We start from the raw sequence: 13,937 nt of genomic DNA, 5'->3' as shown, positions 1-13,937 counted from the left end.
TAGGTGCTGGGGAGGAACAGGTAGGGGAAAGCTAAGTTTCAAGTTTACCTTGAAGCTGGTGGTGATGGATGCAAACTTGTTGTCTGCTGTCTCTGGGTTGCCAATGAGGTAGTCCCAGCTGGTGAACATTTTCCAGCTGAAAATGAAGTTGTCATCGTCCCCATCTGCTGTGCTTTCGTTGGCATTGCGTGCCATCCTGCGTAAGGGCGTGTGCAGTGGCAGGGTCAGACAGAGTTCCACAGAGCCACCTCATATCCTTCAGCTTTGCAAAGCTTGGGATTGCCGGTGGGTAAGATGGAGTGGGGTGACCATTCTTGGGGTTTGGGAATGAGTGACATGGGCCATTGGACTTTAGGTCTGAGGAGGACTGAACTGTCAAATGGTGTCTTCAGGGCTACACAGGTCTTCTATTAAAAATAGTGATATAGAGAAAAACTAGCATAGGTGATTAAGGATGTTAAAGATTGCTTCCTCCAGCTGGTGCATGAAGAAAGTCTATTTATGGTGCTTCCGGGTCCTAGGCTGCAGTATATGATTATGGCTACCTTTAGTTAGTTAAATTTAGTCAAAACTCCCTGGTGCTGTCCACTACACCCACTGCAGCACAAAGCTTTAGTGAGACTTCACTTGCTGCACAGTGCTGGAGCCAAAGAGCTTGCAGCAAGTCATGCAGGGAGAGAAAAAGGCTTATTCTTCTTAATCAGCATAGGAGCAGATATGGCTTCTGCTGTTTCCTCTCTATTATTTGATCCCTGAAATCCTTCTCTAAGTCCCCCTAGAGTTCCTAGCACTAGTCCCTCAAGGAAGGCAAGACAACAGATGCTTCAGTTTCATGGCAAATGTACAGCAAATCCCCATGTCCCACTCCAGCCAAAGGCTCAAGAGGCTCTTTCTGCTGCACAGCAATATGGCCTGCTTCAGCAAGCAATACAAATCCATGGGCTTATTCTTTCTTCCAAAGAAAGAATGGTGTGTCCTTCAGGGAGAGATAGAGGAGCTTATTTTTTTATTTTTAGCTTTGCAGAGACCATTACAGCACTGACAAGTGCTTTGGCTGCAACCTCAGTACCCTGAGGATGCTGTGGGAGCCTCACTGGTGTTTGGGGAAAGTGCACAAGGGGCACAGAAATTGTGGCCACTTTTAAACTGCACTGATTTGTTTAGGGACTCAACAAATACAGTCTAGTAGCACTTGGCTCTTTTCTGCAACCCTTGCACCATCTGTGGGACCCATGTTGGCATTCAGGAATATTTATTTTGCAATGAAAGCATGCAAAAGGAACCTTTGAAATTTACTGCAAGTAAAATCCTCCTTCATGTACGAAATCTACCTGTTTGATGGCCCTGTAGTAATGTTGGAGGAAGGGTTAAAGCGATCTGGAGAGGAGGAGAAGGAAGAAGATGGCTGGAGTAGGAGAGGTTCAAAATAGTGCACATGAGTACACAGACGAGGCAGGGGAGTGCTCAAGTCCCCCCAGCCCACCAGAGCCAGGGTGGTGGACAGGGAGGCTACATGCATGAAAACAGCAGGCACACAGCCCCCCTTTGCCTACATTCCCCCTGCCATCCAGCCAAGGCTGGACCAAGTCTGGGTGCCCATGGAGGGGAACCCATCTGTGAGACACATCTGGGTGGATTTTGCAGAGGGAGCAATGTCAGGTGCACTTACGATCTTATAACAACCATCAGGCTGTAGCCAAACACGCTGATCCCAACCATGAAATATGCCATTGGCAGCCTGTATTTCAACCAGCCGATTGTCCTCTGGTTGTTGTAGTAGCCATAAAAGAGTGCTGAGTATTTGATGTAGCCCTGGAGGTAAAGCAAAAGCAATCCTGTTTGAGCTGTGCAGCTTTTCTTCTGCAGGGAAGGGGTTTCTAGAGAAAATGGAAGATTTAGAACAAGGAAAATCAACTTGGAAAAGTTTTTAGGGTCTCATTCTTGTCTGTTTGCTGCCGTGGCACCTTTGAGTGCTGTCTTCTTAAGAGTTTATCTTCCTAAGAGAGGGAAGATGGCATGAGCATGTCAGAGGATAGTGGCTTAAAACTAAGATGTAGTTTTGATCCATCACTTTTTCATCCCTCCCAGAAAAACATCCTTATTTCTCTTTGTGCTTGTAGCTCACCTGCTTCTCTAAGACAATAATCAAACACTCAGATCTTGTAGAAATGCTGTAGCAAAGGGCCTTCCCACCACGATATGAAACTTTTCCTTTCAGGTAGGAGGCAGCTGATGCTCAGTACCTTGCAGATTTAGTTCCTTTTACCAGCTGCTGCCTGCAGAGCAAATATAACTAAAGAGTGAAATCAAAGCATTACTTTCCAGTGGAAAGCGGAGCTCAGACACAGTATCAACCATGTTGTCTCAAGTAAATGTACTTTTTGCTGTGCAGTCTGTTAGGCACTCAACGAGCGTGCAGATCACCTAATCTGCATTAGCAATCTCTCCCTGTTTTTCTGTCATATCTCATCCAAGTTGATGTCTATCACTGCACATTGTACTTCTCTACTTTTTGTCCCTTGTCCTTCAGCTCCTAAGTTAAGTGTACTTAATCAGTCTGGCCATGATAGTTGAGCATGCTCCCCTCTGATCAAGCCTTTGGAAAAGATATAACTTGAAGCTCGTACCAGAGCCCGTGTAATGGCTCTTGTTTAGAGACACTGCATGGTTTACATGTGAAAGGGCTTGTGGAGGCTGTCTAGTCAAGCCCCCTGCTCAAAGCAGAGCCAATTGCAAAAGGAAGTGTTATGGCTTGGTGCTGTGTCCAGCTGAGCTTTGAAAATCTCTAGGGATGGAGATCTCATGAGCTTTCTGGGCCTTTCTTGAAGCGTTTGACCACCTTCAGTTAATCAGTTAAACTGTGCTCTCCCAAAACTCTAGGCTTTTTACTCCTAACCTCATAAAAAGCCTTGGTGTCCCCAGGTGCCATGGGAACTGCTTTTTTGCCCTTCACAAAGTGCAGTGCTGCAGGTCCAGGACCACTCCAGGTGTGTTTCTAACAGTGCAGCAAGCCTGTGGCTGGCACACCACAGCATGGCTGCTTGGGGCTCGTAGCCTGTTACACACAATGTCTGCTGGAGAGGTGTGGTGGAAAAAAGCCTTGTAAAATACAAGGTCCATGGAAGGCACTAGTGAAGTTTGTTTCTCAGGTTGTAATTCCAAACCTTTGTCTTTTTGATTCATCAGATGCCAAGGACTGAAAAAGGAGTTTCTCTGCTCACATCATCCTGTATATTCTTTAAACTCCATTTGTGACACATGGTGTCTGGTGTCCAACTGAGATTTATTCCTTTCTGCTCCTCTAGATATCCATGATGTGACCTCCTTGCTGCCAAAGCATACATTTCTCCAGCTCCTCTCTCTTGAAAGGTATTTTTCAGGATAGTAGCATTGACTCTTCATTTATGCCTACCCTGATATATATTTCTGCCCTGCACCTCTCCTGTGGAGCATGCTGGAATAAGCCTCTATGCATTTTCAAAGGGCAAACCTCTGCAAAGGGCTTCGTTTAACATCTCCTGGCTGCAGAGGGTATTGGTGTACAATGTTGCCCCATACCTGGAGATGCTTCTCAAGCTGGAATGATTGCTCCCTGATGTCAGACAGCAAGGGAATGGGTACTGGATGGGGACCTGTATGGCAGAGGGGTTCAGAGGATCAACACCTCAGTGACAGCAGGGGAATGTAGATGTGTGTACCAAGCCAGAGGCAGGAGACTGGCATCTCATGGGAGGAAACACTTCCTGGAGAATACAGCCTCATCCAGAGGCAAGTTTCCTTACTGATAGGTCTATTACTTATGGTCCCCCAGAGAAAATCAGCAGCTGCATTTCATCAACACTCCGTCAGGTTTTTTTGTTTGTTTTGGAATCTTATTTTGCTTTTTTTTTTTCTTCTGGCTTAATGAGTTTGAATGCTACCAGTTGTATTTTTACAGTGCACTGCTCAAATGAGCTTTTCATTCCTTACACTCCTATTAAAAATGTCCCTAATTCACCTCTGAATTTTGGATTCTGGCAGTGGGGGAAAGTGCTGGGAGAGGAAGAGTTAACAGGATCCTTAGCAGACAATGAGAGGGTAAAGGAAGGCCTGGCCCTGGTAGGTTCCTGGACACCAGTATTTGAAGCCTTATTAATAAATTAGTTTAAATAATCTGGTTTACAACAAAGTAGCTTTGTTTGTTTGTTTGTTTTTTATTAGGTTGGTGTTTGTTTGGGGTTTTTTTAAGCTAAGGAAATTGCAAAGGGGTTTATTACAGGAGTGGGTCCCGTGCTCGTAGCATGTGGGCCAGCGCTGACAAGCACTAAAAACATATTTCCAGAAGTAACAATTTTGAAAGTCAGATCCCAAGGTATTTGTTACATCAGAAAATCTACGCCCCTTTCACATATCTTTTCTTGGGCTAAAAACATCTAAAACCACTTAATCCCTTTGGCTTAAATCTTCAAAGTAACTGGGGTGGGAGGTGAATGGGTGCTGCAGGCAAGCACCCAGAGATGGCTGGAAACTTGGGATTTTCCTGTGGGTGCAAGTCCTAAACTTTGGTTCCTGCTTCTGGCTCATGTAAATATTTCGGGGAGGGCAGGGACGTGGGGAGCAATCCCCTTCCCAATCACTTTCAGTGGTCTGGCAAAGTGCTCCCTGCTTGTGAAGGGGGTCTGCAGCTTGGAGTCTCTTTCTGGCTGCCTGGTTTGGAGCAGCTCCAGCCTTTCACCTGGGTGCTTGCTGCCTTTCCAGCTGGAAGCAAAATGGCTTTTGTGTCTACACACATGTGACATATACCAGCCAGCACATTTGTATATGAAAGTGGCTCAAATCCATATGCAGGTGTCTGCATGTGTACATGCTGTTTTGGCCAGAAATCTCAGCACCTGCCAAGGCTTTGTTGCAACCAAAGACTTCCCAGACTTCTTCTGGAAGAAATAGGTGCTCTGCTGGCTTATCTTGGAACAAATTCATCCTTGTAGCACCACTAACTTCTGAGGGGTTTTAGAAGGTATTCAACTGATCTTTTATGATTAACACTTGTGTGCTTACCTCAAAATCCCAAAGAACTGAAAAATCCATAGCAGTTGCTTGCTCAGCCCGGGGTACAGTTTTCCTTGGCATACTCCCATATGGCATTCCCATCAGGACCTGGAGAACATTAATAACAGTGATGCATATGTAGTATAAAGCACCAAGGAGTTTTTAACAGGTTTTATTTCTTAACGAGTCTGTTCTCATTTGCTTTTGGTTTGTCTTCCTTTTCTGTTGATTTCAATATATATTTCATTTCTTAATACTAGAGCAGCAGTTTTTAAAAACTGCTTAGCATTAATTTCATTTATTATTATTTAGTATCACTTACATATATTAATACTTAGTATTACATATATTTATTAATACACATTTTAAAATTTATTGTTAATATTTAGTATTAATTTCACCCAAATAACCAGAGGACTTCCCTTTCCCTGGCCGCATTCATTGCACAGGAAGTATTTTTTGGGAAACTGTATCCTTTCATGAACAGCTCCAGTTGAAATGTCCTTAGTTTATCAAGGAGTTCTTTGCTTGAACTTCATGGTTCTAATGCAGTAAAGGGATTAGCTTCATCTAGTTATGCAGAGCTCCTCCTCTGAGAGAAGTCAAGAGCACCAGGTCAAGCTTGAAATATAATTTGTATTTTTCAGTTCTGAATTGAAAGATGTTCTCAAGGTGAGGTAAATGGCAATTAGGTTGGGGAAAAAAATATATGACAAAAAGATGCAAAGAATAGTTTTCATGGCACAGCCTGTCCTGATGGCACCATGCAAAGCAGGTCTTGCAGCTGGAGTAGCAGCTGGAGTCCAGACAGAGAATGCCAAGGGCTATGGAGAGTTATTATATTTACAAGCTGACTGGTGCCTATACCAAAATATCTCATTAGCATTCATAGCCTAGCAAGGTCCTAGCATATCATCTATCACTTATTTTTTTAGGGCTGTCTAATTACATTCAAAATAATTTATGATTAAATGTTTATTGCCCAGCTACTCCCCGTATCGTAACAGCTCAGTAGGCAATGAGTAACAGTGTGCACACTTCAGAGAGGAAAGCTCCTGCCATATGCAGAGTTCCTAACCAAACACATTTGTATTGTTCAGTGCTAATGGTTATGTCTCCTCATCCTGGAAGGAAACTGAGCTTTCCCTTTCAATATTGTGAGCAAGCATATTAAAGAGAACAAAAGCATGGTCCTCAGGAGGGATTCTGCACTGCATTTTTGCTCCATAAAATTCTGCGCTGAATGGAACAGATGCCACTGTCTGTGGATTGCACAGCCTTTAAATACTGCACTGAGTAATTCAGCCAGAGCTTTAATGGCTACATTAAAGAATTCTTCAATAAACGAACATATAAAGTTGGCTATGAGATCCTTTTCCTTCTCCAAGAAGAGTGAGAAATAGAAAAACTAAAAATAAAACAATTGCTTGTGAATCATATGAATTGGAAGTACAAAATAGGGTTATTTCCCAAGCAAATGTTAGTTGGCAAAGTGATGGGAAATTGTTGGTTCCCTGAAGGGCTGTGCCATGGCTGCTGCCCCATGGTCATGCCCCTCAGAGGGCCCAAAAGTGAGGGTATTTAATTATTCTCAGAGCAAAAACCATTTCTTGTGGCTCTTGCAGACCGGATCTTGTGTCTAGGTTTGGAATGTCACGTTTTTCAGTTTAGTCAAAATGTAAAACTAGCCTTGAATTAGATTGTTGAGCCCCAGCTTCATCTGCTGGATGGGCAGGATCTTTGATAACATTTTAGGTCTCCTGATACCAATGCAACTTCTGCTCCTGCGTCAGTAAGTCTTTGTAAACAATCGTCCTCAGGCTTTTTCTAAAGCAATGCCTGTTATAAGACATTTCTTTGTCCTGTCAATGCCGTGTTTGTGTCAAGCAATGGGCAAGATACTACTGAAAGGAGAGCTAAGCACTTACCTCTGGAATTATAACCAGTCCAAATATTAACCCAAAAAGGACGAGATTTACTCCATACATCCACCGCAGAAATATGAAGTAGGAAGCAACTGAGGAGCCAAAGTGACCTTAAAGCAGAAGACATTTCATGGTTAGGAGTTTAGGAGGGTTAAACTGTCCTCAGCTACCCTTTAACCTCCCCAACACATTTCCCATGAGCCTCCCAACAGTGTCCACAACTGATGGAGAGAGCAACACCTGGAGCTGCCAGGGGTGTGTGCTCCTTGTTTGGCACTGATGGCCAGGAAGCTGGAATATTGTTTGTATGAAGACAAAGCGATCTTACAAAATGTCACACTGCCACAGCACAGCAACTTCAACTTACTCTCCACTTCCTTTATCTTCATCTCCCAGGGTATGCACTGAGTTTTAAAATTTTCAAAGTCTCTCTTGAATTTCACCCATTTCTGAAACAAGACAACATTGCAGCGAGCAATGAGAGATGTGAAAAGGGGGTCTTCTCTGAAGCAGGGCTTTCTAATATCAGAGTTTGGTAGCATGGTTAGGTGAGGGTGTAAAGCCCAAAGCAGGAACTCTGGTCTGGGTCTTATCTTTTGGGCTATTTGAGAAACTCACTTCAATCCAAAACCCCCCCATGCCCAAGAGTTCACATTTATGATTTGAGTTTTAAGAATTTTAACCTTTCCAGGCTTTTGGAAATCTGCAGTTGTGCTATGGATTCATCAGATTATACAGGGGTGGTAAATTCAGACCTGGCTCTGGATTGAAAGAATTGGTTCAGAATAAACTCTATTTAAAACAAAATTTAATTTGATAAAACTCTGAGCTGGAATCTTTCCTCACCAGGCCAGAAGCTAACCTCCCACTGATTTCATAATCTCAAGTCTGGCTCCATTTTGCACTTCTGAATATAATCTCCATGACAACATGCAACTTGGCTACCAACTTCAGTCTCAAAACACAGCCATCATTCTCCCTATTATCTCCTTGGCACTGGAGAAGATGAAATTTTACAGGACTAAGGGTAGTGCAACAGTTTGGCAGTGCCTCTTTCCCCTTTAGGGATACCTTTTCTCACAGCTCAAGGTTTTGGAGATCGCAACCGGAAAGCCATGGTTTTCCCTGCTCCTGAAAACCCTCCCTTGCTTCAGGAAAGGTCACAATGAGGTTCAGTTTGGGGTAAATTTCCCCCTGTTCTTTCTGCAATAGTCATATATTTGAAGTCAGCTACTATTTTTTTGAATGTGGGTAGGAACCTTGATTCTGATTTCCTTGTGCTGCTTTTGCCAAAGAAAGGTCAATAAACCTAAAAATGTGCTAAATACGTAACTGAGTATCCAAGCCTTTCCCTGACATCACTGTAGCACTCACCTTCGCCATCATCATCTTATATGCATACAACTTTTTGCCCTTTCCTTTTCCCAGAGCTCCTTCAAACTTCTCTACGAAATCTTGTGCCTCCCTAATTGGAAAACAAACAAGCAGGTTATTAAAATAGCAAGGGGGTCCTTAACTTTTCACCCCTGCCTGCACCAGTGGCAATGAAGCAACAAAGGTGGGGGCTTGGTGTCTCTCCTTACCTGCTCTCTGCTCTCTGCCATGTAGAGCTCAGACACCCACCCAGGTCCTCAAAGCTCTCATGTTCATGTAGAGATGTGCCCCACATCTTGCTCCGTACTTCTCCCTGGTTGCAAACTAAAAGCCTGCCCACTTCTCTCGCTGCAGAGCTCTCCCAGCCTGAATGCTTGTTATAATTTCTCTCTCCTGATGCATTGGTCAAGACGAAAATAACATTGCCTAGTGAAATAAGCTCCAAGAGGATGCAGAATTTCCCTCCATGAACACCGCCCTAGATAAGTATCAGAGATGTGAAAACCCCCCAAGGGAATAACCTCAGTGCCAAAGGAATGAGTGTACACTAGCCAGGAGTAAAATCAAGCTGCAAAATGAAATTAGTTTTACAACAGGATTTCTAAGGGAAATAGAGAAAGTAGTCTAGGTAGATGCTGTTATGCTAAGTATGCTTAGCTCATGAATAAAATTATATTGTATATTGGCCTTGCCAATGAGAAGAGATTAAATTTCAGGAGCTGGGAGGTTTTTTGCCATCCTAAGCCTGTGGGAAAGACAAACTTCTACTTGGCATAAATAGTTGGCTAGTTCAGCCTGTAATCTTAGGAAAATCACCTGTGACTTCATTTGAAACCCTAAAGTGAGATTTCTAAGTCTTGAACACATTGTTTTGCTCTCTTTGTGTTTTATACCCCTTATCTGGGCTAATAATTTCTTGTCTCAGGGTTGAGTTTATGCAACCAAAATTAACTAATGAATGTACAGCATGCTGAGAGCCTTTCTGGAGACCCCTGCACAAGCAATGCAAAAGTTTTGTTTAGGTTCATTAGTAGGTAGTAATGACTGCTATAATTCAGGAATAAGATGAAGCTATGGAGGTACATTATCAAACATGATCCTAAGTAGAATTTTAGTCAGGATCCTACACCACAGGGAAAAAGTGCATCAGGAATAACTGCTTTGCTCTTTTTTTTTTTCTTTTCTTGAAAAAATTTGGAATTTTAGGGTGGTAAGAATTTATTTGTTATGAGCTCAGGCTCATAGTATGCCTGTAAGGTGGAAAAGCTGCTTTAATACAGTTTCCCTATTATAGATCATTACCCAGATTTTCAGAAGTAATTGTCAGAGTTCGCAATTTCTGATTTTACTGGAAGATGGAAGAGGTCTTGGGCTTCAGGGCATAAAAGAGAGGAGCAGAGACACATGGTGAATGCCAGCCTTCACAGCACAGTCCCTGCAGCTCTGAGCAACCTCTCAGCAAACACAGAGCAGGGGCATCACCACTCGCTGTAGGTCTGTGCATGCTTTGAAATGCTATTTTGAAATGCCTCCTGATAGAAAGGGGTTTCAGAGGATCCTTAACCAGTAGAGCTGGGAGCTGAATCATTGCCCCAGTATGGGAATGGCTTGTTATGAGCCATTCCCTGTTGACCCATTGGTTTTGATTTCCCTGGTCTGCCCTGCTCCACTGTCCCCCATTGCCCTGCACTAAGGGGTCTCTGCTGCTGCCTGAGCTGTTCCCACCTTCATCAGGGGCTGTGTGGCAGAATTATCTTTGCTCCATAAACCTCTGCAATTAACACAGCATTTTTTCCAAGCATCCCCATCTCAGGGTTGTGCAGTAACATGGCACTGTGTTGCTCTGATTTCTGTCTGACAAAAGACATGAATAAGCAAGCCAGGGTACGGAGTTTACTTTAACAAGTAGCCTGACAGTAGTGAGTCATTTGGTTTTAAATACGAGGGTAGGATGACCTGGCCATGGGTATCAGTTGAACAGATTTGCACTTTGTCAGTTCTTTGGTTACAGAGGCTGAAAATCAGATTCCACATTTTAACTCTGATTGTTTGAACGCAGATACGCCGGCCAGGTTCTGCCGGTCACTTTTCCTGATACTGGGGTATTACAGGAGCAGCAAATACGTAATTTCAAGGAAAGACAAAGTGCATCTGACAACACACAACACACAAGCCAGGAGAGACCTCAGGAGTGGGAGTACCCATTTTGATGGGTACCTGAGCACCGAGAGCTTCTTCACCATCCTCCAGGGCTTGTTCCTCATGGTGGAAATCAGTTTTTTCTTTTGCTCCACCTGCTCCTTCAGCATCGCGAGCTCTTCCTCTGACAGTGACTCCTCGTCAGATGAGTTGGAGGAAGCAGAAGAAGTACTGGAAGAGACACAAAATAAGGGACACAGAAAAACTTACAGGGGTTAGAGGGAAGGCCTTGCTTGGGGTAGGCAGAGTGCAGCTGGCCCTGGGGATCCTACTCCAGTCTGGGTACAGTGCCTCAACATCCCCTGGCTCAGTGCCATGCCAGTGCCCTTCGCACTCAGAGCAGGGCTGTTTCCTGCCAGGATGATGAGGAGGCATTAGAATTCACTCAGTGTCATGCTTTGGAGTACACTTCAGCTATAGAAGCATTGCCTACAGCTACCAGGGCTACAGCTGGCTCCAGAGAAATGGTTTTCATATCTTCAAAACAAAATGGGAGATATGGGGAGAAGTCGAAGGTTGGGACAACCAAGATTTGGAAGGGGAAGAGACATGAAAACACAGGGGATCCATTTTAACTGGAATGTTTCCATAAACCAACCAAAAAACCTTGTCTAGACTCAAATTCTCAAGGTACCTTCTTTAGGCATGCTTTTCTACCCCTGGCTGTAGGTACTACGACTCCACTACATGCATAGACCTGATCCTGGCTGAGAAATACTAATGGCTTGGAAACATTTAGTATTGTGTGGCATTTTAAACTGTTTTCCACTGCTGTGTCTCTTTTAGGAGAGCAGGAACTTACTTGCAGTCTATTGGTTTTGCCATTCTGATCCATATGCCACTGGCATGTCAGTATAGCTGCAAGTCCGAGCAAAGCACCATAGTCAGGGATTGTTTAATTACCTGTTTTTCCTGTCTTTCTTCTGTTTGTTCTCCCCCTCCTTCCCTCTCTTGGTTGTTTTCTTTTCTTTGTTTTCTGATTCCTTTTGATCTTTGGTCGGAGCCGTTTTGCCTCTGTCTTTCTTCCGGCTTCCTTCCTCTCTTGCCTTTTTTCCATCTCTGTTTTTCCTTTGGTAGTTTTTTCTCCTAGAAGCTCTGTTTTGTTGGCTGCCACTGTCTTCCTCTTCGCTCTCATTTTCTTCTCTGTCTTCTTTGTCTTCTTTTTCTTCTTTGTCTTCTTTTTCTTCTTTTTCTTCTTTCTCTTCTTTGTCTTTCCCTTGCTTTTTGCTTTGAAGTCTGCTTGCTCTGCCAGTTTCCCTGAGGGGTTGTTTGTTAGTTGTCTTGTCCTTTACTTCATCTTCTGCAAGTGATAAAAGACAATTACATTGGGAAATCCATGCTGGCAGAATAAAGATTCATCAGAAAAGCACGGGCAGCCAGGACACCTGACTCACACCCTGGCAAATTCAAAGAGCATGTGCCTGTTGATCTTGATGGGCTTTGTGTTATGCCCTGTCCAAGAACCAGGTGTAACTCTTTGGTCGTGCAACTCCCATTTAAGACAGTGCAATTGAGCACATCAGTGACTTGTGTGTGACCATAAGAAAACTGGAAATTAGTTACAAATGCAAAAGCCCATCCATCAGACAGTACAGACAGAGATCTCTCTGACCTGTAAACACACCAGAACAAAGGAAACAGAAATTGCAGTCTGTTACACAATGTGTAGTTTGCTTGTTGATGTGATGTCCTTGAAAGATGTTTACTTTTCAAGGCTGGGAATGGAGTTCTTCTATTTATAGAGAGAAAAGGTACAGCACAGGCAGTATCCGGTTTTGTTTCTTGGAGTTTTCTTTTATATTGGATGGTCTGCATTCAGAGAAGAAAAATACCAGGTAGTTTCTGAGAAATCTTTCATTCTTACTGGCATTGCAAACTAAAATCTCTTCTTTCCAGAAGTGCTTCCAGCTTAAAGGATTGAAATGGAGCATGATTTAACTACAGAATATTATGGAAAAGGAAAAAAACAACATTCAAAACCCCCCAAGTTTCTCCACCTCTTTCACTACCAAGTCTATTAAAATCAATAGAAAGTTTTCTAGAGTAATCTGGCTTCCAATTTTCCAAAATTTCTAGCTGAAGAAAAGAGTTGGAGATACTGTCACAGAAGAAGAATATTGTGCTGGAATGGGATCCAGAGTGTAAAATGAGGAGCCTAAAAGGGGAGAAAAACAGAAGCAAAAAAGAATTTGAGCTTTTGCATTTTTGGTTTGGTGAAAAGCTAGAAATTAATAACAAGCTGATAGTTTCTGCTTGTTAGTGGCAAAAAATTAGTAGGCAGTGGCTGTCACATTTGATGCTGGAAATGAGAAGAAGCTTCCAACTATTTCTCAGGAGCCATTAGGAAGGTTTCAGTTATTATGTAATGGTCAATCTAAACTGAATTTTGGTCAATCATCTAGGTCAAAGGACCACCTCCTCTCTTTGGGAAAATGTTCATTTTGGATAGCTAATGATCTAATATTTTTCTTATTTGCAACCTATCAAGTGTTAGGTTAAATGTGAAGCATTTATTTGTTACCAGTATCTTACTGCCTCTTTTGCCTATATGGAAAAGGTGGATATGATTTTTTTTAAAAAAATGAAATCCCAGTAGTTTGCTGTTTACTTTCTCATATTCTGTGAGTAATACAGACACAATTGTGAACCATTTTTGCAGTAACAGCGACATTTGTATCACCTCTCCAGTGCTGTCATGGTCTTACCTCTTAGTTCTCTCTCTTTAGTTATAGTATACATGCAGAGTTAAAGGTGTTTTTAGTCCTGTCATGGCCTTTTCCTGATTTCCCTCACAGTCATAAGTCTCCCTTCAATCCATTTTCATTATTTTCTTCTTGTGGCTATGATTAATCAAGATCCCAGTGTATTATGGTCTAAGCAAGCATTACAGGGAGGGCAAACAGGACCTGAGTATAGCACAATGCAGTCCCAGCCCTGCACAGGGTGGTGCTTTACTGCAGTGCCTGATTTACTAGGGGGTGATTCCCAAGTGATGTGGGCTCTGACAGCCTCCCACTCTGGGAACATGGATAAAAGAGGACAGAATGCTTAAGAATGGTGGTATACATATCACTATTGTAAGTCAAACCTCAAGGGAAAAATCTGCTTGCCTGCAAGTAGCTCGTGAAAGAGCTCATGTCGTAGAGCAAGTCACAAGTCAGAGAGAAAAAGAAAAGGTATCACCTCTTGTATTTCAAACAAGACCACATTTGTTAATCTCTACATTACCTCCTACCTACCTTCACTCCCTGTGTCAGTTTCAACTTGTCCGTCAAACTCTATTCCAGCTGCAAAACAAAGAACAAAGAGTAAGCATTTGTTGCTGGAATTTACACATGTGATGCTTTACACAGCTAGCCTTTAAGTGCCAGCTGAGCTTGGCAGAACGTCCCTTATTGATTATACATTATA

General features: G+C 42.9%; 1 protein-coding gene across 1 annotated transcript in view; it reads right to left on the bottom strand.

Annotated features, from left to right (window-relative positions):
• Positions 1-13,937, bottom strand: part of TMC2 (transmembrane channel like 2) — a 32,657-nt gene that overhangs the window by 18,057 nt on the left and 663 nt on the right. Inside the window, exons 2-10 of the mRNA XM_008633971.2 lie at positions 13,766-13,813; positions 11,430-11,826; positions 10,545-10,697; positions 8,328-8,418; positions 7,321-7,402; positions 6,957-7,063; positions 5,038-5,136; positions 1,670-1,812; positions 49-196 (exon numbers count right to left, since the gene is read on the bottom strand). Of these exons, the coding sequence (XP_008632193.1) occupies positions 49-196; positions 1,670-1,812; positions 5,038-5,136; positions 6,957-7,063; positions 7,321-7,402; positions 8,328-8,418; positions 10,545-10,697; positions 11,430-11,826; positions 13,766-13,813 (1,268 nt within the window). The remainder of the gene's footprint in view (positions 1-48; positions 197-1,669; positions 1,813-5,037; positions 5,137-6,956; positions 7,064-7,320; positions 7,403-8,327; positions 8,419-10,544; positions 10,698-11,429; positions 11,827-13,765; positions 13,814-13,937) is intronic.

This window comes from Corvus brachyrhynchos, unplaced genomic scaffold (assembly GCF_000691975.1).
Source record: "Corvus brachyrhynchos isolate BGI_N302 unplaced genomic scaffold, ASM69197v1 scaffold94, whole genome shotgun sequence".
In the NCBI taxonomy this organism is placed as follows: domain Eukaryota; kingdom Metazoa; phylum Chordata; class Aves; order Passeriformes; family Corvidae; genus Corvus; species Corvus brachyrhynchos.
This window is presented reverse-complemented; position numbering and strand designations above follow the sequence as displayed.